General features: G+C 41.3%; 1 protein-coding gene across 3 annotated transcripts in view; it reads left to right on the top strand.

The window, feature by feature from the left end:
• Positions 1 to 25,347, top strand: part of RTN1 (reticulon 1) — a 310,021-nt gene that overhangs the window by 182,876 nt on the left and 101,798 nt on the right. For all 3 annotated transcript variants that reach the window (XM_074393171.1, XM_074393172.1, XM_003924394.4), the window contains one exon: positions 328 to 1,077. In XM_074393171.1, the coding sequence (XP_074249272.1) occupies positions 328 to 1,077 (750 nt within the window). The remainder of the gene's footprint in view (positions 1 to 327; positions 1,078 to 25,347) is intronic.

A 25,347-nucleotide genomic window follows, 5' to 3' on the forward strand; every position in this document is an offset into this window, starting at 1 on the left:
AATCTTCTCTGCATTGAAACAGGAAAACCAACTGAGATTCTGTTGCTAAGATATTGCTGGGCCATTTTTTAAAATAGCTAGCTGAAGATAGGTCTGTAAAACACTGATTAATTGGGCCATAATAGTAATTAGCCTTTTAGTTCAGGTGGCCTGTCTTTCCAGCATAGCCCTGGAAACAGATTATTTTTGTGCTAATAAGATATGTGTTTCTCAAGCAACGACAAAACATCTCCCCTAATGGAATTTTGTTTTATCTCTCCTCTCTCTGTCCATCTGTCTGTCCTTGTGTGTGCCTCCTTGGCTCTCCTTCGCTCTGTGGGACGACAGAACCATCTGCTGCAGAATCCCAGGGGAAAGGCAGCATCTCCGAGGATGAGCTGATCACCGCCATCAAAGAAGCAAAGGGCTTATCGTATGAAACCTCCGAGAGCGCACGGCCGGTGGGCCAGCTGGCCGACAGGTCAGAGGTCAAGGCCAGGCCCGGACCACCAACCATCCCCAGCCCCCTGGACCACGAGGCCAGCAGCGCAGAGTCGGGGGACTCAGAGATCGAGCTGGTGTCTGAGGACCCCATGGCTGCGGAGGACACGCTGCCCTCCAGCTATGTGAGCTTCAGCCACGTGGGCGGCCCTCCGCCATCGCCTGCCTCACCGTCCATCCAGTACAGCATCCTGAGGGAGGAGCGCGAGGCCGAGCTGGACAGCGAGCTCATCATCGAGTCTTGCGACGCCTCCTCGGCCTCAGAGGAGAGCCCCAAGCGGGAGCAGGACTCGCCCCCAATAAAGCCCAGCGCCCTGGATGCCATCCGGGAGGAGACTGGAGCCCGGGCCGAGGAGCGCGCGCCCAGCCGGCGGGGCCTGGCTGAGCCAGGTTCCTTCCTCGAATACCCTTCAGCTGAGTCCCAGCCTGGCCCCGAGCTGCCCACTGGAGACGGAGCCCTGGAGCCCGAGACGTCCACGTCGCCACGGAAGCCTGAGGAAGATGCAAGTTCCAACCAAAGTCCTGCGGCCACAAAGGGCCCCGGGCCTCTAGGCCCTGGTGCCCCACCCCCACTGCTGTTTTTCAACAAGCAAAAAGGTAAAGGATCCGACTGCAGCAGGGATGCTTGGTTAGTGTCCTCCGTCTGGGTGTTCTGAGCATTCAGTAGGGGCGGTTCTGGCTCAGCTCTGGAGTCGTCCCCATGCTGATCAAACAGTTGACCAGAGAATAGTTCCAAAGGGGATGGGAGGAGATGAGAGAATTCAGATCCACAGCTAGGACAGAAGTCGGTGGCAGAACCATGTGCTCAGGGTGACTCAGAACTGGCTGAACCCAGCCTCCCTAATAATGAGGGGTTTTATGTTCACTCCAGGATCTCCTGAATGGAATGCATGTGCCTGTCCTTCCATTCCAGGGCTGGGTTTCCTCCCCGGGAAAGTGATGCTTTTCTTGTCATTGTCCAGGCTCTGGTCCAGGCCCCCTGCTCCATCCCTGAAGGTGCTGAAACCCACCACTAGCATGTTCTATTTTGCCAGCCAGGCCTGTTTCTTAAGTGTGCAAAGTGGAGCTCAGCTTCATCCTTTCTCTTACTCAAGGGCAAGGGATTTGTACCTTGATAAGGTTTTTGTGTTTCAGTGAGTCAGGCAAGACAGGTACCACAGTTGGATCCAGAGTTTTCTCTTGTCCCTAAGCAAAACCTAAGGTGATTCATTCATTTTTAAAATCTCTTATTACTTTGAATGAATTTAATGTTGTCATTATGTTCTCCCTATGAAAAATTTTGAGGTGAGTTTTCAAATGCAAGAAAAATGGAATTCATTATTTGTTTCTGAGACACTATATGTGTACAAGAGATTCTTCCCCCAAAATTGTTCACCACACCTGATTGCAGTTGTCTTATGGAATTCAAGAAAGGAATTAGAGTTACCTGACTAAATGAGGTACTGCTTATTCTATTTTTGTTAATGGGTGAAGTTAGAGAACCTCTACCTGGTTCCTGGGGAGAGAACACTCAGGTAGGACTTTAAAACAAACGCTCACTTTATTCAGGGTCCCCTCCTACCCATCTCTTCTACTTTTCCTTATTTTAGAAGTGCTTTCTTTGCCTTTTGGAGATAAATGATTTCAAGGGTACACCCTCTTTCCTGTATCTATGCTAATTTGAATGATGTTAGCAGCAGTTAAAGTGCTTCATATAAAAATAGAGGACGAAATCTTTCTCGTTATTTTAAATTGGAAGCTAGCTTCTAAATTTTTTTAAATTAACACATTGGAATAGAATGGAGGAACCTAGAGAACCGAAATAAAAAGATGCATGGTTGCTGGTGGCTCAGACACGTGGCCTGGTGTGGGGGCTGACTCTTGATTTCCCAAATAGCTCTCCTTTAAGAGCTGAAAGTGTATTTAGTGTGTGTTATAGGGAAGATATTTGAAGACAGATTTAATGGTGGGATTGTGTTTGTTTGGTCAATATTAAAACCATTTTGGATTTTTTTGCTACTCCTAACTGTGGTAGGAAAAGACCCTGCAGCTTGCAGGGAGCCACGGGAAACAGCATTAACATGGACAACCTTTAGCCCCTTGGGGCCCTGAAGCAGTCAAGCTTGAGTCATGCCGAGCATGTGTTCATGTCACTGTAACAGGCATGTGTCTCCATTTTATCCCATAACTAATGTTCCTGAGATAGTCACCATGTGCACAGTGCTGTTCAAATATGTTTAGTCTCAAAAGTAAGTAAATCCGAGGGCTAAAGAGAAAGGGGAATTTTGCAGGCTTATTGAGAAACGAGGACAACAGCTGGGACTGACTGGCCAGACATTTGATGAAGAGCTGAGGAGATGGAAAACTGCAGCTGTGAATGCAAAGGCTTCAGAGCATCTTTTATGGCCAATTTGGTGTCATTTGAATCTCTGTACAAGTTGCCCTATATGGCTTGGACCCTGTGCTGCAAAGTTTAGAAGGTAGAGAGGAGGGAGTGGCAGTCTTTTCAAAAGATGAAGGTGTGCCAGGGTGAATACTCTCCACTATCCTCTGCACTGAGGGGTCCTTTGAAATCTGGTCTCCCACTGAAACTCACTGCTCCACTGCACTGTCTATGGAGAGTCTAAAAGGCCATTCTGAGGCAGCCAAGAACTGGAGGTCCTGAGCAGGTGATTGAGCAATCCCAGCAGGCAGTTTGAGCTCTGAGGTTCTTTTTGGTCTCACTTGCTCTGTCTCAGCAGGTGAGAAAGGATCAGCACTTCCCAGCCTCCCCAAGGTTGTTCTTTCTTTCTTTCCTTTTTTTTTTTTTTTTTTTTTGAGACAGAGTTTTGCTCTTGTTGCCACGGCTGGAATGCAGTGGCATAATCTTGGCTCACTGAAACCTCTGCCTCCCGAGTTCAAGCAATTCTCCTGCCTCAGCCTCCCAAGTAGCTTGGATTACAGGTGTCCGCCACCATGCCCAGCTAATTTTTGTATTTTTATTAGAGACAGGGTTTCACTATGTTAGCCAGACTGGTCTTGAACTCCGGACATCAGGTGATCCGCCCATCTCAACCTCCCAGAGTGCTGAGATTACAGGCATGAGCCACCATGCCCAGCCCCAGGCTGTTCTTAATCACTATTCATGGAAAGCAGGTTTGTGCTCATGCCAAGCTTAACTCCCAGCAGCAGTGAGGTCAGGTCAGCTTCTGTGGTTTCCTGCTCTTGTCCACTGAAGCTTTTAGCAGTAGGCATGCATTTAAGTTTTTGCATTCACAGTTATCTGGGGGATGAGCCATCCTGTTGATGCTGGACAAAATTTCAGAAGAGCCTAGAAATATTTAGAAAAATATAAGGTTTGGCAGATATTTAATGGCATCATTGCATGTACCATGGAGGAGCACCAGGGTTACTGGTGCACATGCTCTAACAACATCTACTTTTGGAGCTTTGTCACCTTTCAGAGACCTCTGCAGTTATTACACTGGAGACAAAATGCAGTTCTTTTTTCATGCTTCAGTTTAACTTCTTGTATACGCCTGAGCTCCTGCTACCCTATATTTCTGTTACCCTGCATCTTCTAGGATGACCTGTTATAAACATTAGATTCTAAAGGGGGTAGATATGTTTTCCTTTCTACAAGATTAGCCGTTAACTGTTAGGAATGTACAAGTAAAAAGCCAATTTAAAAATTCTTATAAAAGCGCTGATACCCAGTGTGATTAATCAGGATAAGTATGTAATATTTACCAAACCTACTTGATTGTAGAAACTTTTTTATTATAGTGTGCCTTTGGGTTCATATTCCAGGGGATACACTTTGGGAAATCATGGTCTCTTTGCCCTTGAGTTTGTTTCCTGCATTCTGATTACTTATCATGCAACTCAAAAGTGTGCAGGTTGGATATGCCACGTTGATAACATGTGGGAGGTTTTTAGAAATGGGGAATCTCAGGCTCCTTCCAAGACCTACTGAATCAAGATCCCCTGTGCATAAGTCCATATGTGATTCTTATGCACTTTAAAAGTTGAGAAGCAGGGTTTTAAATGATGGCAGTACACTTTCATATTCCTGTCTGAACCCGAGTCTCTTCTTGGCAAACAAATGGCCGCTTTTCAGTCTCATCTTTCTTGTCCTCTCTGGTAATCTAATATTATACTGCTGTTCAGTCCTCGAAACTTTAGTAAGAAAGTAATGTATGTTTGTTATAATAAATTCAAGCTGTACAAAATGGTACAAAATTCAAAGTTAAAGGGTCTGGGCATGGTGGCCCACACCTGTAATCCCAGCACTTTGGGATGCCAAAGCAGGTGAATCACTTGAGCCCAGGAGTTCAAGACCAGACTGAGAAACATGATGAAACCCTGCCTCTACAAAAAATACAAAAATTAGTTGGGTGTGATGGTGTACAGCTGTAGTCCCAGCTACTCAAGTGGCTGAGATGGGAGAATCACTTGAGCCCAGGAGGTTGGACCTGCGGTGAGCTATGATCATACCACTGTTCTCCAGCCTGTGTAACAAAGATACCTTGTCTCAAAAAAAAAAGAAAGAAAGAAAGAAAGATTAAAGTTTCCCTACTCAACCCTCCCATCCCTAATTCTCAGACATCACCACAGGCCTTTGTATTACTTGGTTTTTATTATTGTTCTTTTTAAGTATTCAATCATATGTAGTTTTTCACTGAAAAAGTAACATTATATTGAACATACTGTTTTGTAACTTACTTCATTTAACAGTAAAATCAGGGACAGTATCAGCTCACATGGAGATCATTCACTCCTTCTCAGAACTTTTTCTTCCCTTTTTGTACTGAAATCTCTCTTTCTTGGTTCTCCTTTTACTCTCTGACCTCTTTTCCAATCTCTTTTGTTACCTCCCTTCCAGTTCCTCTGTGTTGTTCCTGAGTTCTGTCCTTGTCTTTCTTCCTCCTGCATATCTTTGCTCTCAAGGTTGCTGTCACCCATGCAGGTTTTCAGGCACTGCCTTATGTGTGATGCTTCTCAAATCTGTTGCTTTGAAGAAGTCCTCTTTTCTAAACTCCAAGCCCATTTCCTCACTGTGCATTGGACATCCTACAGACCTCTCAAATTCACTATGTCCATTCTAATTTGTCCAAATTTGCTCTCTTCCTTCTTCTGTTCCCTTCCTGAGCAAATGAGGTGATGTCATTAAGTGTGAACACTCAACCTTCAGGACTGTAACCATCTTATAGTGTTAAGTACTCATACCTTCTGAATACTATTAGGAATTTTTCCTATAGAAATGCTACAGCAGGTGGACAAAAATATATAAATTATACACATGTGTAAATAGAGTTAGAAAGATACATATGAATATCTTTTCTATAGCATTTTTCATAGTAATGAAAGTTGGAAAAAATACTCTACCAACAGGGAGTTGAGCAAAATGAATTTTCATCTATCCATCCCACGGAGAGCAACAAAATCATTTAAAAGAATTAAGTCTGGATCCAAATAAAGACTCATTAGCCTGAGACAAAGTTAAAGGTTCTCAGTGCCAGCCTAACTGTAAGTACTTCAGTGGAAGTCTTGTAGTAGTGTTTGCTTATAAAATTATCACCTAGGTGATCTAGAATATTCTTACTACTTCAAAAATTATAATCAAAACAAAAATACAAAAATGTAAAAATTCTCTTTTTGGAACCCTAAAGTATGCCACCAATGACCCAGGTTGAGAAATATTTCTTTAAGCTAGCAATGACCTAAGTGTTGCCTGGAGACCAGGTACCTCAGAACCTTTCAGAGTGCTTGTTCAAAATTCGGATTCCCACTCTATACCCACCTCAAAACTACAGAATTAGAATTGGCTGGGGCATAAATCTGCACTTTTAATAATCACACTGAAGCTTGACAATTTCTGTTGTAAACGGGTGAGCTAAGCAGCCTAGACCTTGTAAGAAAATACCATGATGAGCATGCCTTAGACATATCATGTTTTTAAATTAAAGATGCTGAGGGGAAATCAGCTGTTTCTGTCTGTTTCTGTTAGAGAGGTACCTGTCCATGCCCTGGGAGGCAGGCCTCTGCAGCCTCCTCACCCATGGCCTCCTTTGTGTATACCAGCTACAGCAGCTTGAGCCTGGAGGGCTCAGCCCTTTGTGGCAGGGAAAAACCTCTCTCTTCCTTGGAGGGGTGATTCGTGGGAAGGCTACCAGCTGGAGGTCTTCTCAAACGGAATAGATTTCCATCTGCCTAGGATTTATGATGTTTGTTATTACTTTTCATTATATACTAGATATTACTCCTGTCCTAAGATATTTGGGAGGGAACCAAAATAAGTATGACCCATTTACTTTTATTCTCATAATTCTAAAAAAAAAAAAAGTCATTATATCCTAGTCCTGTATGTATTCATTTTCATGAGACTGAATTAATATAACAGGCTGTAAAGATTCTTGGAAAGTCTCTTTCTTTCATGGTACAGATGTCAGATTCTGCCTGAGCTCTATGCTCCTCCACTGAAGCTGCTGTACTGTGTCAGCTTTCAGCAAGATGGACCAGTAGCTGCTGGATAAAGTGTGACTTGTGTGTTGATGTATGCCATGGAAATACTTAGATGGAGACATCGAGTTTTCCACGTTAAACAATTTTTTTTTTTTTTTTTGAGACAGGGTCTCGCTGTAGCTCAGGCTAGAGTGCAGTGGCACAATCTCAGCTCACTACAACCTCCACCCCCAGGTTCAAGCGATTCTCCTGCTTCAGCCTACTGAGTAGCTGGGACTATGGGCACGTGCCACCATGCCTGGCTAATTTTTGTATTTTCTGGTGGAGATGGGGTTTTGCTGTGTTGGCCAGGCTGGTCTTGAACTCCTGCCCCCTGCCTGCCTCAGCCTCTCAAAATGCTGGAATTACAGGCATGAACCACCGCACCCAGCCTACCTTAGACTATTGAAAGCAGCAAAAGTACTTTTGTGAGACTTTGCTCAGTGATAGAAGGAGCTCTTCTAGTCTAGGCAACTCTGGATGAGGCTACCAGCAGCCAGCTGAATTCTTGGCCTTTCTTCCTGAAGCTGTCACAAATTTAGCACTGTTTCAATTGCACATTGATCTATGTTTTTTTAAATAGTTGCTTCACTGAGTGGTGGGGTTTCCTTCTCGGCCTTGGATAGAGTTGTTGCAAATCTTGGTGGTCCCAGCACTTACTGTTTCTAGGGGCAAGTATTTTTGCTACTTAAATTCCAAGATGTGTATAAAGATCTAAAATGGTTATTGTACCTTTGTTATAATGCCAAATCTTTGGGACACAATAAATGCCCCTAGTAAATTTGGTTTGGGTATGGAATAGGGCATTGATCAGCTCCTAAAACACCTTCAAGTTGCCTGTAGAGAGAGAGCTCACAGGCGGCAAACATTTTTATGCCTTCAAGAAATAATGATCCTATTTATAATTAGGCAATCCTAATTTCCTATCCAGCCTATTTTCTCCTCTATTCCTCACATAAATCAATCTCATTTATAATAATGGAGTTTGGAGGACATAATTCAGTTACTTCTAATTCTCAGAGCCAACATGGGCTCAAGGAAATTAGCTACTTCTTTGAGATGCTAACCCTACTTCTCTCTAAAGTTTCAGTGGGACTTTCATAGATACGGTTTCCACACTTCTATATTCTATCTTTGTGACCCCCCAAAACACTCCTGTAATATAAAAATACAATACATAAATTTCACTCAAGGTTATGCCATGCCCACCAAAGCAGGACTTTACCTATTCATACATCCATCTTTTCTTTGATTCAACCACTATGGCGTAGTGCCTGACAGGTTGTGCCTGACACTAGCAATATAGTGTGACCAAGGCAGACTTGAATCTGTCCTTCATGGGGCTTACATTCTGGTGGAGGAGGGAGTAGACATCAAGAAGAAAATCAACAGAGTGATGTGTAAGAGAGTCCCTGGTGGTGGGTGGCACTTAGGAAGATCAGAGAAGGCTTCTGAGAAGGAGAGAATGGAAAAGTCACCTATGGCAAGAGCTGGTTAAAGCAAATTCCAGACAATCAAAAATGCAGAAACAGGAAAATTCTAGGAATATTCTATACATGGAAAAAAAGTTGATGTTGCTAGAATGTGGTAAGGAAAGGGAAGAATGGCAAGAAATGGAGGTGGAAGATTGGCAGTGCCCTTCCATGCACACACCAAAGTTTGGTCTTTCCTAAGCATTCTAAGAAGCCTCTGAAAGATTTTTAAACTAGAAAGTGACATGAGCAACTTTGCATTTTTTAAAGGTCACATTGGCTGCTGTAGGGAGAAAGACTTGAAGCAGGACAAGCAAGCATAGAAGCAGGAAGACAAATTAGAAAGCTATTGCAGGCATGAGATGGCAATGGTTGGGAGAGGTGGTAGCATTAGAGATGGAGGGTAAAGGATGGATTCGAGATATGTTTTGGAAATGAACTTAATAGGACCCTACTGATGCTTTGGATTAGTGGTAGGGGTAACTTTATCCCCAGTAGCCCTCAAATTATATTTCAGTTTTTATCAACACAATGATTACAAAGAGATGCAAAAATATTTACAATGGGGAAAAATACTCCAAACTTTGATGCTGCCTCATTAGCCATTGAACTCATTTTTTTACATCTGCTTTTGGAAAAACTCTTCCATTTGAATTATGATAGCATTGAAATGTTCTCCCTATTTGAGCGCTATATCTAGCATATTTCCATGGCCAATTAATTGGTTTAATGTATTTAGGTGATGGTGATATTTGGGTGGCTGAAACCAGAGCTGGAATGGTCAAATATGGTACTGGTGGAGGTTAAGTAAGACACCTAGTGACATAGGTAGGAATTACGGTCAAGCAAGTTGGTTATTTAGAGTTCAATACATGTTTGTCTAGGGCCAGGAAATCACAAAAGCTTCAAAAAGTCTAAGGAACGTCCCACATATGAATCAAAATTACACTAACAGGCAAGGAAAAGTCAGCAGTCTGTTGGAGAGCAGAGGCTAAAGTTAGAGCAAAGGCCTCTTTAAAGTACTCAAACCGGGGCTGCAAACTGGGGCAAGCACACCACTTGGTCTGGTTACTTCAGCCCAAGACTACAGTGGACCGTGGTCTCTATCGGTGATTTACTCAGTGTTTCCTGAGTCAGCCCATCTCTGTAATTGGCACTTCTGGGTTTTAACTGACCTAGGTTGAAATGATGGTCCTCTTGGCCAGGCAAAGCATTGATCCAGGACTTTTCTCTATCCTTGTGGGAAGGGGTGTGAGTGGCAGGAAAAGCAGATTAGGGGTTCTGTGGACCCGTTCAGTTTTTCTAGATAGTGTTTCTCAAAGGGTAGTTGGTAGACTGTTTACATCAGAAGCAGTTTGTTAAAATATAGAATTCCCAGGCCCACTCCAGAATTTCCTAGGGAGAGGCTAATGCATCATAGTCGCTAGTGATACTGTTTCATTAAGTAGCTCCTCAGTTCACTGTAGGCAGAGAACTTGAGAATCACTACTCTAGGGACTGTGTTGGGGCTGATCTCTCAAGGCCCTCAGAGTAATCTTCGGTGGAATTTTCCTCTAGTGCCCCAACTTTTTCCAGTGCCAGTTGGATTTTCTGTTTGGGCTTAGATGTTAGTTAAAATGGTTCTTGTAGATAAATAGAATTTAGAGTGAAATGTATACTGTTTACTTCAAGACTTTCACCTCCTCATGTGGGGGTGAAGGAGAGATCATGTAAGCACAGCTTGCTCTTGCCAGCTCACTCCAGGGGATGCCACCTAACATCTCTCCACCCGACAATGCCACTAGAACAAAGGCCCCAACAGTATAGGTAAGCATTCACTGTTCCAGTAGTTTGGAGCCTCCTGGGTAAGAGAAGTCCTCTAGGTGACCTCTGTTCATAGCCTGAAAAATTCGTAGTGGGAAAGGGAAAGGAGGAGTGGGGTTGAGTTGTAGTCTTCCACTCACCAATCAGGAGTAACCAGCATGACTATTACTCAAGATCAAACATTTCACCACCACTAATAAGTAATCCAGTTCAAAGTTGCATGTTCTGGTAAATACAACATTCTGGCTTAACTCCTCCCTTCTGGCAGGCACTTCATTTTCTTACAACTCTTGGCTGAGCACTTAAATCTTGGGAGATTTATCAGCCTACAAAGCACTTGCAAAAGCAGAGTACGTATCCCAAAACCTAATTCTTTCACTTATGAATTCACTCTTGTTTATCTCTCCCTAAGATCTCTAGGAGCTCGATTTGATTGTACTTCTGAAAATGCAGAGGAATCAAGCAAAGCAGAAAGTTGCTTTTGTATCGATTATCGCCACTCACTGTTAAAGTCTGTTGCCATCCAGTGGTTGCCATGAAAACATTCAACTTCTACTTCTTAACCTCTTCTTGCACCAACCACCACAATTTAAAATTTGCAGTAAGATCTCTTGGATTATGATATAAGAAGATACGTCTTTAAGTGAATTTACGCTGTCCACAGGGCTGTACTGTTTCTGTGGTAACTGATTATTTAAATTGTCCTCCTAATTTTCCTTGAAACAAGCACAAGGACAGAGTTCCAAAAAATATTTCTAAATGGGTAACTTAGTTTTCAGCAGAATTAATTTTAAGGATAGACCATTTGGCCTCTACCAAAACATAATATAATACTGGAGTTTATGAACTATGGTTTCCTACTAATTGGAGTTTTGGGTCAACATCCTCATTTCAAATTGAAGTCAAGGGTTGACGTCCAGTTTCTTGTTCTAGATTATTTCTCAGGGGTAGAAGAACCAGGATTTGAAATAAGATCTACTCATTTTCAACCAGTGTCCTTTTCCAACTAAATTGATTTCCAGGTAGTTGGCCTGCTTATAAGCAAAGCTAAATGTTCTCTATGGCAAGTTACTTTAGAATTTGAAGATTTAACATTTTATATCAAAAATGTATGTAGATGTCAATAGTTTTATAGTGCTATATTATATATGCAGCTGGTTTAAGCATTAGCATGGTCTGTAAGCTGGAAATTCAGTCCAATCACTTGGAAAGCACTTAATTTTTTTCTTTAGCTTAGCCAATTGATAGTTGAATCCTTTTTATGTAGAATTATAGTTTTCTTAAATGTAGAAAATAAATAAAATCATAAAAGATTCTAGAAAGTTTAGATATAAGTAAAATAGTCTAATTGTCTAATTGTCAATTTGTTCCTTTTATTTTCTTCCTCCTCTCTTTGTTGAGGTCTACATTTTTTTTTTTTTTTTTTTTTTTTTGAGATGGAGTCTCACTCTGTTGCCCAGGCTGCAGTGCCATGGTGCAACGTTGGCTTATTGCAACCTCCGCCTCTCAGGTTCAAGCAGTTTTCCTGCCTTAGCCTCCCAAGTAGCTGGGATTACAGGTGCCTGCCACCATGCCTGGCTAATTTTTGTATTTTTAGTAGTGATGGGTTTCAACATGTTGGCCAGGCTGGTCTCGAACTCCTGACCTCAAGTGATCCACCCACCTCTGCCTCCTGAAGTGCCGGGATTACAGGCGTGAGCCACCATGCCCGGCCTAAGGTCCATGTTTTCCTCAGGGCCCACTACTCTAGCTAAAAATATAAAGGGACTTGTTGATGGGGAAAGTCTCAGAACCAAACCTAGAGCCTGAGGGCCAAGTCCTCTGAGAAAGAGACACTTTTGGCCTTCCAGCCTTACTGTTCCTCTGTCATATTGGAACTGATTTGCCTCTGGGATGGCACATAAAGTCATTTACCTGAACTACAAGTTTTGTCCCTCGTGTGGTTTATATTTGCCCCTGTAGTTTATATCAGCGGTCCCCAACCTTTTTGGCACCAGGGTCCAGTTTCATGGAAGACAGTTTTTCCATGGCAAGATGGGCAGGTGGGATGGCTTCAGGATGAAACTGTTCCACCTCAAATTATCAGGCATTAGAGTCTCTTAAGGAGCGTGTAACCTAGATCCCTTGCTTGTGCAGTTTACAGTAGGGTTCATGCTCCTATAGGAATCTAATCTCCTAATGCTCCTGCTGATCTGACAATCTGACGGAAGGTGGAGCTCAGACAGAAATGCTCAGTCACCTACCACTCCCCTCCTGCTGTTTGGCCCAGTTCCTAACAGTGCTGGTCCGTGGCCAGGGGGTTGAGGACCCCCTGGTTTATATGATGCCCATTTTGCAATGGATAAAGGTAGGTAACCTTCCATCAGATTGATACTTGCTCTTTTGTTGTGTAGAGTCCTTCATGGGAAGTGGCTTTCGGTCAGGAACTGCATTTCCCAGCCTTGCATCCAGGCGGAGCTCTGAGTAATTTTTATCAATAGAATGTGAGTGGAGGTGTAATGGGTCACATCTAGAAAGCTGGATGAGATGCAGTTTTGCCTTTTCCTCCTTCTAGGCTTTAGACCAAGGGGATGGCAAAGGAGAAGGATCCTGGGCTCCTAAATGACTACCTGGTGGAAAGCTACCTGCTAGTAAACACTCACACCGATCTATTAAATTAGCAACAACAACAACAAAAAATTTCTTCCATGTTAAGCCACTGAAATTTTGGGGTTATTTATTACTATAGCCAGCATTATCCTGACTAATGGGGCAACCAATAATGTAATATAAAGTTGAGAAAGAGGATCTATAGTTAGAATGTATGTTGGGGCATATGTACCATAGTTTTATTAGTCTAATTCTTATAAGCGTAATTTTGTAAGTCTTGCTGCTTCTCTGTACCTTTCCCCTTGATACTGTCCTTTCCCCTTCATACTTCGTACTGTTTTAAAAAGACAATTCTGTCTTCAAGATGTTTTATTGCTTCTTCATGAAATGTTGTCATAAAAACTGTACAAATCTTTTATATCCACAAGGTGGGTAGCTGACGCCCTCTAAAAGCCAGGAAACACCTAGGAGAACTGGAAAAGTCCCTGTCTAGGGCCAGCCTAGCAAACTTTGGAAATCGCTGATTCTCTCTGAATTGGGAGAAGCAGTGAGCTACTAAGGGTAAGACATGCCTGGGGCTTTATGCAGTATTTTCCTTAGTCCAAGACCCCATTCTCAGCAGTTAAGTGTTCTGAAGCTTGTCTGAATCTGGTCTAGACCAGAATGCCAAGTTATGAGTTACACTGGAAATGTGTGAGGGGGACTTCATCCTAGTGTAGAGCTCTGCTCATTATTGCCTGGAGCAAAAAGAATAGATTGTTCTCATAGGAAATTTCCATCATGCTTTGGCATCCTGTGAAACTGTTCTGTTTTCAAAGGACTGGGAATCCTTGACTAGAATCAGAGCTGCTGCTCCCAACCCCATGCCTGCGGTCCTTCCCCCGACCAGTGGCCCCTTGTCTAGATGCCCTCCCTCAAGAAATTATGTCGTTTTGATTGCATGTCCTCTTTTCACTGAGTTAAAGAATCATGCGCCAACTGGATCTGGGTCTCACCTTCTCCACTTACTACTAGCTGTGTGACTTTGGGCAAGTTAACCTGTCTGCATTTAAATTTTTTTGTCTGTTCAAAAGGGATAATAGTATCTACATCACAGGATTCTTGAGATGATTATTTGAGATAATTTAGGTAAGGTAAAATGCTTATCCTCTAATGTTGCTACTTAAATATTTATTTTAATAATAATTATACAGTGAGATGGGGCTTTGGGAGAGTCTAGTACAGTTACTCTTTTTTTTTTTTTTTTTTTTTTTTTTTGAGATGGAGTTTTTGCTCTTGTCACCCATGCTGGAGTGCAATGGTGTGATCTCAGCTCACTGCACCTCTGCCTCTCGGGTTCCATTAATTCTCCTGCCTCAGCTTCCTGAGTAGCTGCAATTACAGGCAGCACCACCACATCCAGATAATTTTGTATTTTAGTAGAGAGGGGATTTCGCCATGTTGCCCAGGCTGGTCTCAAACTCCCGACCTCAGGTGATTAGCCTGCCTTGGCCTCCCAAAGTGCTGAGATTATAGATGTGAGCCACCACCCCTGGCCCAGTTAATTATTTAATGCAGGAATACTTTCTGCAATATACTCTTTCATAATATTTCAGTTAGTAAGTTTGCAGGTTTCTTCCTATGTCACAGTTTGATTGGCTGCTTTCCAACAAGTTATAGGAAGTTGAATTGATCTCACTAATAAGGTCTTTCCAAAGTATATTGTGGGACACGTTGCCTCTGGGGAGGTTTCCTAAAGCCAGCTGACCCAATTTGTCATGTTCTGTTGACTGTAGTTTTCAATAAATAGATACTGAATTCCTCACCCATAATATCTCAAAATATAATATGTGGATATAACATCTGTAGATCAGTATTTTCTAGTATGCCCCAATTAATTTTAAATGCCAGCCCGGGTTGGAGTTCACTTAGTCCTATCTGTTGTATACAGGTTTTTGTTATCTGGCCTATGTATTGAGGCTCCCTCCTCAATCCCTCCTTAGCCTCAGGTATGCCTTACTCTTTTGACTCTGTTAAAAAATCTCAAATTTTCAATGGCTTAGCTCAACAATCATTTATTTCTAGCTTACAACTATTGCTATTTGGTAGAGGCTTTCCTTTATTCAGCTACAAAGGGATCCACGCTCCCTTTCTCCTGCACCAGTTGAATCTCAACATATGGCTTCTCAGGTTGCCATGCCAGAGGAAGAAAGAGCTCGCACCAGCTCTTCAAAGCCTCCCGTGGAAATGACACATGTCACTTTTGCTTATGGCTCATTGGCCAGAATTTGTCACATGACTCTATGCATCTTGATGTATGGGGCACACTGGAAATTTGATGAGGTCCTTATCATGGACCTCTTGAACAGTGACCTCTTGTCTTAGATCTTCATAGCACTTACACCATCACCTAGTAAATGATGTGTGCCTTCCTTTATTTGTGTATTGCATATCTCTCCCAAGTAGACTTTAAGCTTTTTGAGATCATAGCCTTTTGTTCGCTGCTGTCTCTAGTGCTTACATCCATGCCTGGTGAGTACTGGGGACTCAATAAACATTTAATAAGTAAGTGAATGGCAACTCTATGCATGTAGGTGAAGCCACTGAAGTCTGTTGTGGGATTTTATTGTATGTCAATGTGCTTTATAGCTTGTGTTCTTTTTCAAAAGTGCATTTAAATGTTACTGAGTCCAATGAGAGGTTAAAGAGTAATAGACTAATCAAGAAGAGAATATTATATGTGTATCTCCTACCATTACTCTTGAAGAGCATTTATCTCTCAGTTGTTCATTCTTGGAGTGATCAGCCCAGGAGAGGCCAAATGTAGTCAGCAGAGAAGGATGCTTTCTGAGGTTCAGCTGACATAGTCAATAAGAGACTTGAGTTGGCAAAGCAGAAGGTGACATCACTGTGGGCCTGTGTTCAGCCTTTTCTTTGCTGAACTGAGCCTCGAATTTGCACAAGACCAGTCTGTTGAAACTTTATAACCCCCATAAAATGGAAACCTTCTGCGATGAATGCTTCTTCTCATTTTGAATATTGCAGAACCCAATTCAAAACGAGGTTTTTTATTAAGGCTGATATAGATACAGGCAGTATTATGTTGTGATTAAGGCATGAGCTCTAGAATAAGAAAGATTTGGGTTTGAACCTGAGTCCCAACACTTACCTTCCTAAAACTTTCCAAGCCCCATCTATTAAATGTGTTTAATAATTCCTACTTGCTAGAATTGTAAGGAGATCTAAACTGAATAATGCTTTTAAGGTGCTTAGGTTGGTAGAAGAACTGACACATTGTAAATGACAGCAATTATTATCACATTCTATAATTGGATTGTTTTTCTCTACTAGCTACGGTGATATACCCAGGTTATAGTAAGTGATGGGGCTTACTTAAGGAGGTGAAAGAATGTGAGGCCACACAGATGGACTGTCCTTTGTGGATCAGCCCTGGGGCTTCCAAAGCTGGCTTTCTGGTGGTCCTGAAGTGCATGGCTATGGCAGGCCTACTTTGCACCTGAGCTCAGTTGGCAGCCCACCACTTCCTTTGGTGCACACTCTGTTCCCCAGCATGGGCTACTTTGTCACCATCCAGTGTGGAGCTCACCTGTTACAGCCCACCTCAGGGACATTATCTCCCCCTGTGTTTAACATTTAGCTCATGCCAATTCTGGTCCTTTCAGCTGTGGAAAAGCTAGCAGAATTGATTCACAGAAAGAACCGTTAGGGGCACTTCTCTTTAAAAGGGAATGAATTTATGTCAAGCTTGGAGTGCTGCAGGCTCCTCTATGTTTTAAAGTGAAACTTTACATGCAAAGAAGGTTCAGTCCTGGCTGGGCACAGTGGCTCATGCTTGTAATCCCAACATTTTGGGAGACCAGGTGTTTGAGACCAACCTGGGCAACATAACAAAACCCCATCTCTAACAAAAAAAAAATATACAAAAATTAGCCATGTGTGATGGTGCATGTCTGTAGTCCCAACTATTCAGAAGGCTGATGTAGGAGGATCACTTGAGCCTGGGAGGGTGAGGCTTCAGTGAGCTGAGATCATGCCACTGCGCTCCAGTCTGGGCAACAGAGTGATTGTCTCAAAAAAAAAAAAAAAAAAAGCCGGGTGCAGTGGCTCACACCTGTAATCCCAGCACTTTGGGAGACCAAGGAGGGCAGATCACGATGTCAGGAGTTAGAAATCAGCCTGACTAAGATGGTGAAACCCCTTCTCTACTAAAAACACAAAAATTAGCTGGGCGTGATGGCATGCGCCTGTAATCCCAGCTACTCGAGAGGCTGAGGCATGAGAGAATTGCTTGAACCCGCAAGGCGGAGGTTACAGTGAGCCGAGATCATGCCAGTGCACTCCAGCCTGGACAACAAGAGTGAAACTCCACCTCAAAAAGAAAAAATAAAAAAATAAAAAAACAGAAAAAAGAAAAATGAAAGAAGATGTTTAGTCCTGTGGTTATTTTTTATGGAAAGTTACCTTTGAACAATGAGAAACTTTAGGAATATTTGAAGTAGTATTTGGGGGCGAGGTTCAGTTACATTCTTACCGTGATAAAAATGAAATCGCCTCTTTAGAGTAGATAGACAAATCCCTTAGGGTTTCATCTGTTTCTTATATAAAATGCTTCGGATGACTGCCATTTCTCTCAAAAGGCTCTCCCATTTTTGTTATATGCTTTCAGTTATCTGAACTTGGAAGTAAACTTTGATGTACTTCTAATTAGAGCAGTTTTTTTGTCTGCTCAGACTCCCATAGGCATAACATAGTACTTCACAAGTACTAAGAACTGTCATCCATAACATAGAATATATTTTAGTTACCCTTTAAAGAAGACAAGGCAATGGTTGGCTCTTCAGATATCTAACTCTCATCTATGATTTGAAATGAGTTCTCATAGTTCCATTTATTTGAGACATTTTAAATAGAGTGTTGTACAAACATGCATACATTGAGCAAACAAAATAGTATTATGAACTTTCATGTATAGATAAACAAAACTTAACAATTATTATCATTTTGTCATACTTGTCTTCTCTTCTTTTGGGAAAAGCATTTTAAAATTAAGTCACAGCCACCAAGACATTTCACCCCTAAATGCTTCAGTGTACACCTCTAAAAATAGGACATTTTCTTACATAACTATATGCTCATTATTACATCTAACAAAACAAATACCTTAGTATCATCTAATGCTCAGTTCATATGCAGATTCTCCCAAGAATCCTCCAAATGTTTTTTTTCTTCAATTGGTTAGTTTTAGTTAGAAAATGAGCAAAAATCTCTCAACTTCTATTTTCCACTACATTAACTGTAACAAGAATATGGAGCAGTAGAAAGTTCTCTCAGTCTGTGTATTATGTGATGATCAGATGGATTGTCTTTTTTCCCCAATATTTTCTTATGTAATTCCTCAAACATATAGAATAGTTGATAGAATTCTTCAGCGCATCCCTGTTTCCATGATTCTATTTTTAATTCTCTTCCTGACTTTTTACTAACTGGGACTTGATAGTCTCTACCCCTCAGATTCAGTGAGAAAGTAAATAAGCATTCTGTGGCTCCTTTTTAGGTGGAAGCCTTTAAATAATATTTGCAAAGCAGATGGATAATATGTCATTTCTTTGCATGGCTTATAAATCTTGGGAGTATCTTCTCAACTGGGTAGCTCATGGAAATCTATAAATATTATTGAGCCTGACTTTCAGTTGGCGGTACTTTTCTGGGGCATCCCCAGAGAGCCAGGTGCTGACCTGTTGCCAGTGGGATCACCATGTGACTTAAGTGAGAAAATGATGAGCCACCCTTCTAATACTGAAGCAATTGGAACTACCAGTGTATTTACACCTTATGCAATGTCAGTTGTATTTCAACATTATCTGAAAATACCATGCAAAGGTATTTGGAAAGGAGAAAAACAAATCTGGTTTTTAAACTGTCTGTCTGAGGGTTGCTGCCGTTGCTATGGAAATCAGAGAAGCAGATTTTCACGCTTTAGCACACCGAGCTTGTTTTTTAACAGAATCCTGAGACTGTGGGCTTCCCCCTCTCGCCTATTCTGAGTGGTTTTGTTAGACATAACCTTGCTTGAATAATATTAACATATCCCTTCTGGGAAAGCACATTAGGTGCTAATGCTTGGAGTTGTTTTTAGCAGAATGATTTAACAATACCGGATTCATTTTTCATCTGTCTGTTTTTAAATAGACTGCTCCTGTAATCAGCGTCAACATACAGCTCAGCTTGGAGCATAAGGAAATGTTAGTTTAATATTTTAGTGCCATCTGCTGTAAGTTTCATGGCATTCTACCCCATCTGGCTAACTTACAGCAACTCCCTTTTTTTTTTTTTTTTTTTTTTTTAGCTTTAGAACACAGAAATCCCTTTTCTAATCTTTCGTACTGATTGGGTCCTGTTTCTTCCTACTGAATACTGGATGAGGCTGTTGTCAGAATGTTTCCTTGACTCTAGGTGTTCATTTCCTGAAGATTTCTATTTCAGCCCATATGTGTATGTGTGTATTTGTGTGTGTGTGTGTGTGTGCGCGCGCGCGTGTGAAAGATAGAGAGACAGAGAGAGACAGAAAGAGAGAGAGAGAGACAGAGAGAGAGAGAGAGAGAATTACCAAGCAGTTAACTACTTCCTAGACGTCTCTTTATTTCAAATGATGCTGACCCTTGGTGAGCAAACATTTGTAAATTCAGCAGCATTGCTATATCAACAACTATTGAGAACTCATTACATGCCAGGCTCTTTCCTAGGCACTAGGGGAGAACAAAGCAGGCTCCCTTCTTTCACTGAGTGTCATTAGTGGAAGAGACTAATAGTATACGAATAAACACACATATCCTATAGTTATCAGGCAGTGGTAAATGCTGCAAATTTAAAAATGATACAGGCTAAAGAAAGCTATTTTAAATACAATGGCCAAAGAAGGCCTGATAGTTGATAGAGTTAGAATATTGGAATGAATGTGTTAAGGTTGCTACAAGGACAACAGATATGCTCTCTAACCCTGTGCCTTGAGGTGCTTGTTAAAGATAGACTCTTGTCATTAGCTAATTAATTATATTTTAACATTAACAATGAACATTATACGGATGAAAAACAGATCTGTTCTTTGAAAGCCATCAGAGTTTCTGTTGTTATTGCTTTGGAGCTAGATGGACCTCGGACTTAATTTGGCTTGACAGTTCTTCAGTTCAGCACATGGTAAGAACACCTCTATGTGTCTGAGTCTTAGTTGAGTTCCTTGGAGAATAACAAAAAAACTTTTCTTCAGGAGTTGCTTTTAACTGTATGCTTTCCCAACTCTCAACCCATCAAAGGGATTGAATAATACATATAGAATATTTAAGAATAACACCAGTTGCTATTATGATTGACTTCGACTACAAATACTGTCAATCCTAAGTGCTATGGGATTTCAGAGGAGAGAGAAGTGTTAAGATGTCTAGTGCCCTTCTCTTTACCTAACCTCTTTAAAGGTCAGTTTGAGCAGAACATTGAGCATCACAGAGATTACTAATATTCCTTTCATTAGAAACAAAGAGATTCTGAAGTCAGGTCATTGGAATCATGAAGAACCCATGTGAATTCTTCTGTGTTTACATGTCTGTGTTTGCTCGCATGTGTGCACACACTCACATGTGCACATGCTCCATACATTCATTCAGGAATCAAATTTTAGGTAACTACTGCATGTTAGTTACTGGTCTGTGTCTGGAGAAGTGTAGGGAGAACTTTCCCCTCTAAAGGTTTGAGAAATTAAGTCTGTTGAAATAAACTGACAATAAACAGATTAACAGGAGAAAAGGCATTACAAGTGCTCATGGGAGCCACACAAAATATGAGATTCAAAAAAGGGTCAGATGGCTGATGCTTAAATATTTTTTTCCTATGGGAGAGGTAAAGTGAGGGATGTAGGCAATTTTAGAGGAAGATTAAATGGTTTTTAGGGGATTTTAGTGACCCCAAAGAGCATACGTTAGCCTGGGACACAGTACTGGGCTCTGGGAGAGGTGATGACAAGTTATCAGAATGTGAGGGGCAGAATGACACTGCAAACAAAGTTTGTCTTATTATGCAGGTAAAGAATATTTGAGAGAACAGGTGAAAAGTCTGTCGGGTGTGATGTCATGAGCATGGAGAACTTCCTCTCCTGTGATATAAGTTAATCTTCTCTGCTTAATGTAGATTCAATGGAGGAAGGCCACAACAGTTGCATTCCTTCTGGATGAACTTCCCTTAGTCAGATAAGACAATTTCAGAGAGAACGCTTTTCTGTACCTTGAAAGGAAAAGCTGAGGGTGAGCGGGGAGGCAGAAGGTCAAAGAGGAACTTTGGCTCTGAGGCCTTTCACTCTTCTTTGTTCAAAGCATTCAGCATGCCAAAGGGCCATATTTTGGGGTATCATTTTCTGAACCCCAACAGAAACTAAGATGAATAAGACACAGTGCTTGCCTGCAAGGCCTTTGTAGAGACACATATAAACAGATTGGTGTAATGAAGTGTTATAAGGTCAATGAAAGCAAGCAATGCTTAACCTAGCCTTGTCTGTGTTAATGATTTATGTTGTGATGTTTGAAATGTATACTATTCTAATCTTTCTATGTCTGTTTTCTTGTATCTTCAAAAAATCTGGGACAGGGAGAAGCATTAGCAAAATAATGACTCAGCCTTCTTACTTTAGGGAGAAAGGTTGGGTTGTTCTAAAGTAATGACAATATTTGTTTTGGCTTACTGGGAAGTAAGGCACATAAAAAGAATCATTGCTTTAATGGCTTGAGTACCAATATCGGATGTTGTAGTGTTAGTTAGTATACCAGTGGGAGAGAAGCAAGTAGTAAGTACATTTTCTCCCTGTTTTCCTGTTTACACAGTGTACTTGGAGTTACTGGATAACTTTAGAGACTCATTAGCCCTTTGTACAATTAAATGTAAATGCTCATCTTAGTAGAGGCTGATCACAGGTAGTTGCAAAGTTGGGGTTGGGGAAGAGGGTCAGGCAACTGTATGAACTCCTAAGCGTTCATAGACTCTCCTGTCCTTGTTCCTGGGAGCCCATGGCAGCCTGCATGGAAGCAAAAGTAAAGTTGAGTTTGGGAATAGGGGGAAGTTGTTGAATGTCTTATTCCACCTCTACTCTCGGAAGTGCTATTGATAAGGTGCTTCTGGGCACAAAGGAAAAATTTAAGTCCATCATATTTCCCTTACTATATATAAAATTATCCAGTTGAGCAGCACTTTCAGAGCCAGGAAAATATTTGTTGGGCTAACTGAAAACTGTAAAAGCTGCTTTTTGCTGAGTGTTTATAATGATGATCCAGCTCTCTGATTACCCTCTTCTCCGTTGCCCCAACCCAGTGTGCTCAGTTGGCATCACAATGATATGTCTGTGGTCTGTGGCACTGCCTTTGGGAGAGATGAGTTTCCCTCCCGATCACAGTGTTTGGGAATCAGCAGCAGCAGCAGCAGCAGCAAGTCCAATTCCAGGACCAGCACTGGCTCTCCCCAGATGCTTTCACTGCCATTTTTGTACCCTTCTCAGTGACTGGCAATTTGATTGTTTCCCCAATTTTCTTTTACTTCTATCTTCACAGCACAATGCTGAATTCAGAAAATGAGAACCTAGCCATCACTTCACTCTGATGTAGGGGCAACCTGTCAATGGAAATATGAACTGGTGTGTAGGTTCTTGTGACTCTGGGTCTTTGAAGCTTCAAAAGCTCGCTATTTTTGGTGCCAGCAGGTTTTCAGAGCTCTGAGCATTTCTGTTTCCCCTTTCCCTGATGGCAGACCATACTGTATCTACTGCTCTTTCACTCCATCCTCACAAAGACATAAGGAGAAGTTTGCCAAGGGGGAACATTGTTCAATATTGAATGGGATTTCTGAGCAATGTTGCATAATCTTCCCAGTCAATTTTTGAACCTAGCGGAGATTTGACTATTCATGGGGGTTGGAGGGATGTTCTTGAAGGGACTAGAATTAAGATTCTTATGTAGAGACTGTGAGTCCCTGGAGGGCCTGAAATCATGCAAATATTTGCAGGAGCATTTTGCTAGGCCAAGATCCGTAACTTTCATCAGTCTGTCAATGGGATCTGTGACTCCAAAAATAGGTTTAAATTTAAAACAGGAAGAGAAAACACTGAACTTGATCATTTCAAGAGCTCCATGCTGTCTGAATCTGTGATTTCCTGCAATATTATCCTTCCCCACAGAAGGAAGAATAATACAATATAATCACCTTTATTTTTCTAGGAGCTTCAAACTGTGGAATCACATTGCCTCAACCTGGAACACTCCTGTTCACTGTATAATATCTGACTGAGCAGTGTGCCATTTAAAATAACGATCATATATGAGTGTTAGCTAACAATCAAAATTTTAGTTACATTATTCCATATAGATACATAGATAGCTGGTATATTTATATAAAAATATTCATTGATACATCTTATACATCAGGCACTGTTTGAAGCATTTGAGATATTTCAGTGAACAAAACAAAGATTTTTATTCTCATGGAACTTATATTCTTGTAGAGGGAGAAAGACAAGAACAAAATGTGTTAGTCCATTTTTGCATTGCTACAAAGAAGTACCTGAAGCTGGGTAATTTATAAACAAAAGAGATTTTACTGATTCATGATTCTGTAGGCTTTACAGGAAGCATGGTGCTGGCATCTCATTCTGGTGAGGCTTTAGGAAGCTTCCAATTAGAAGATGAAGGACAGCAGTCACATCAAATGGCAAGAGTGGAAGCAAGAGAGTGAGGTGGGAGGTGCCACAATCTTTTAAACAACCAGAACTCACGTGAATTCATTGATCACTAAGGGGATGGTGCTAAACCATTTATGAGGGATCTGCCCATGATCCAATCACCTCCCACCCTAGGCTCCACCTCCAATACTGGGAATTGCATTTCAACATGAGATTTGTAACAAATATCCAAACAATATCACATAATATATATACAAATTATATAGTATGCTAGAAAGTGATAAGACTCTGGGGAGGAAAAGAAAAATTAGAAAGACATGGATTGAGAATGTGATGGAGGGAAGGGCAGGTCACAATATTATTTGGGGTGGTCAAGGGAGAGAGAACTCATTGAAGAAGGTGAGAGTGGAGCAAAGATTTAAGAAAGGCAGAGAACTTACACCAGCAGCTATGGGGTGGAAGAGCAGCCTAGGAGGAAGGAACATCCGCAGCAAAAGGCCCTAAAGCAGGAGTTTTCTAATATGTTCACAGAACCGCAAGGAGGCCAAGGTGGCTGGAAAGGAGAATCACCAGAAAAGAGGTCAGCAAAGCAAAGGGAGGCAGACCACAGTCCTCATGATTCTCACTGGAGTGGAATGGGACCCCCATGGGGTAAAAGCAGAGGAGTGAGCTACTCTGATGTGAGTGCTCACTCTGGTTGCCATATAGTGAGTAGACAGGAGGGACCAGGGAGAAATAAGGAGACCCATCAGAGGCACTTCTGGAACCCAAATGGGAGATGGTGGTGGAACAAGGTTGTAGTAGTGGCAGTAATGAAACATGGTCAGATTTTGGACACATTTGGAAGGTAGAACTCACAAGATTTCCTGATCAACTGGAGATGGGGCAGGAGAAGAAACAGGGATGACTCCATGGTTTTTTATTTCAGCAGCCTGAAAAAATGGATGAGTAAAGCCTTGCAACTGAATGAAATCAGAAGGGAATGGGTGCAGCAGCAAAGAGAACCAAGGGCTGGCAATCATAAAGATTTATATATCAAAATGTATTAAAATGGATTTTAAAAGTTGTAGCCAGATAAGCAATTGTAAGATGAGTAGCTCAGGAAAACATTTCTCTTCCGTTATTTAGAGCAGATGTAGATCATAAGTAAGTTTTGAAGAGGAAGCAACCTTGCCATATTGTGCAGTGCACTCACAGGGAGTCCTGCTTGCACAGACTTTCCAGTGTAGGGCAGCACTCTGGGAAGATAATTAAAGGCCCTGATTTAATTATTGATTAATCAGTGCTTTATCAAAAAGCATTTTTATTACTATAACCTCAATTGTTAAGTATTTTCTAAAATATGTTAACTTTCTTATCAATTTTAGCAAAACTTAAAAAAACTGTATGGTTGGTGACAAGATTTACAGGAGCCTCCAGATCTCAATTCTGAATATAATTTTTTTTTAAAAAAGGAGAATTTTGTTTTACCCAAAAGCAATCTTAGAGAACATTTACTCCAATTCAATAATTTTACAGTTAGAGTAAGTAAGGCACAGACAATTATGAAAGAATCTAAAACAGGAGTCAGCATATTAGAGCCAATTTGTATTTGTTGATTTGTTTTTATAACAGCTTTACTGAGATATAATTCACATACCATAAAATTCACTCTTTTAAAGTTTACAATTCAGTACCTTCACAGAGTTGTCCAACTATCACTACTATCTAGCTTCAAAAAATTTCATCACCCCAAAAAGAAACCCCATGCTTATTGATGTTCATTCTCCCTTCCCTTTCCCTCAGTTCCTGGCAACCACGAATCTACTTTCTATTTCTATAGATTTGCCGATT

The sequence above is a fragment of the Saimiri boliviensis genome, chromosome 2 (genome assembly GCF_048565385.1).
Source record: "Saimiri boliviensis isolate mSaiBol1 chromosome 2, mSaiBol1.pri, whole genome shotgun sequence".
NCBI lineage: Eukaryota > Metazoa > Chordata > Mammalia > Primates > Cebidae > Saimiri > Saimiri boliviensis.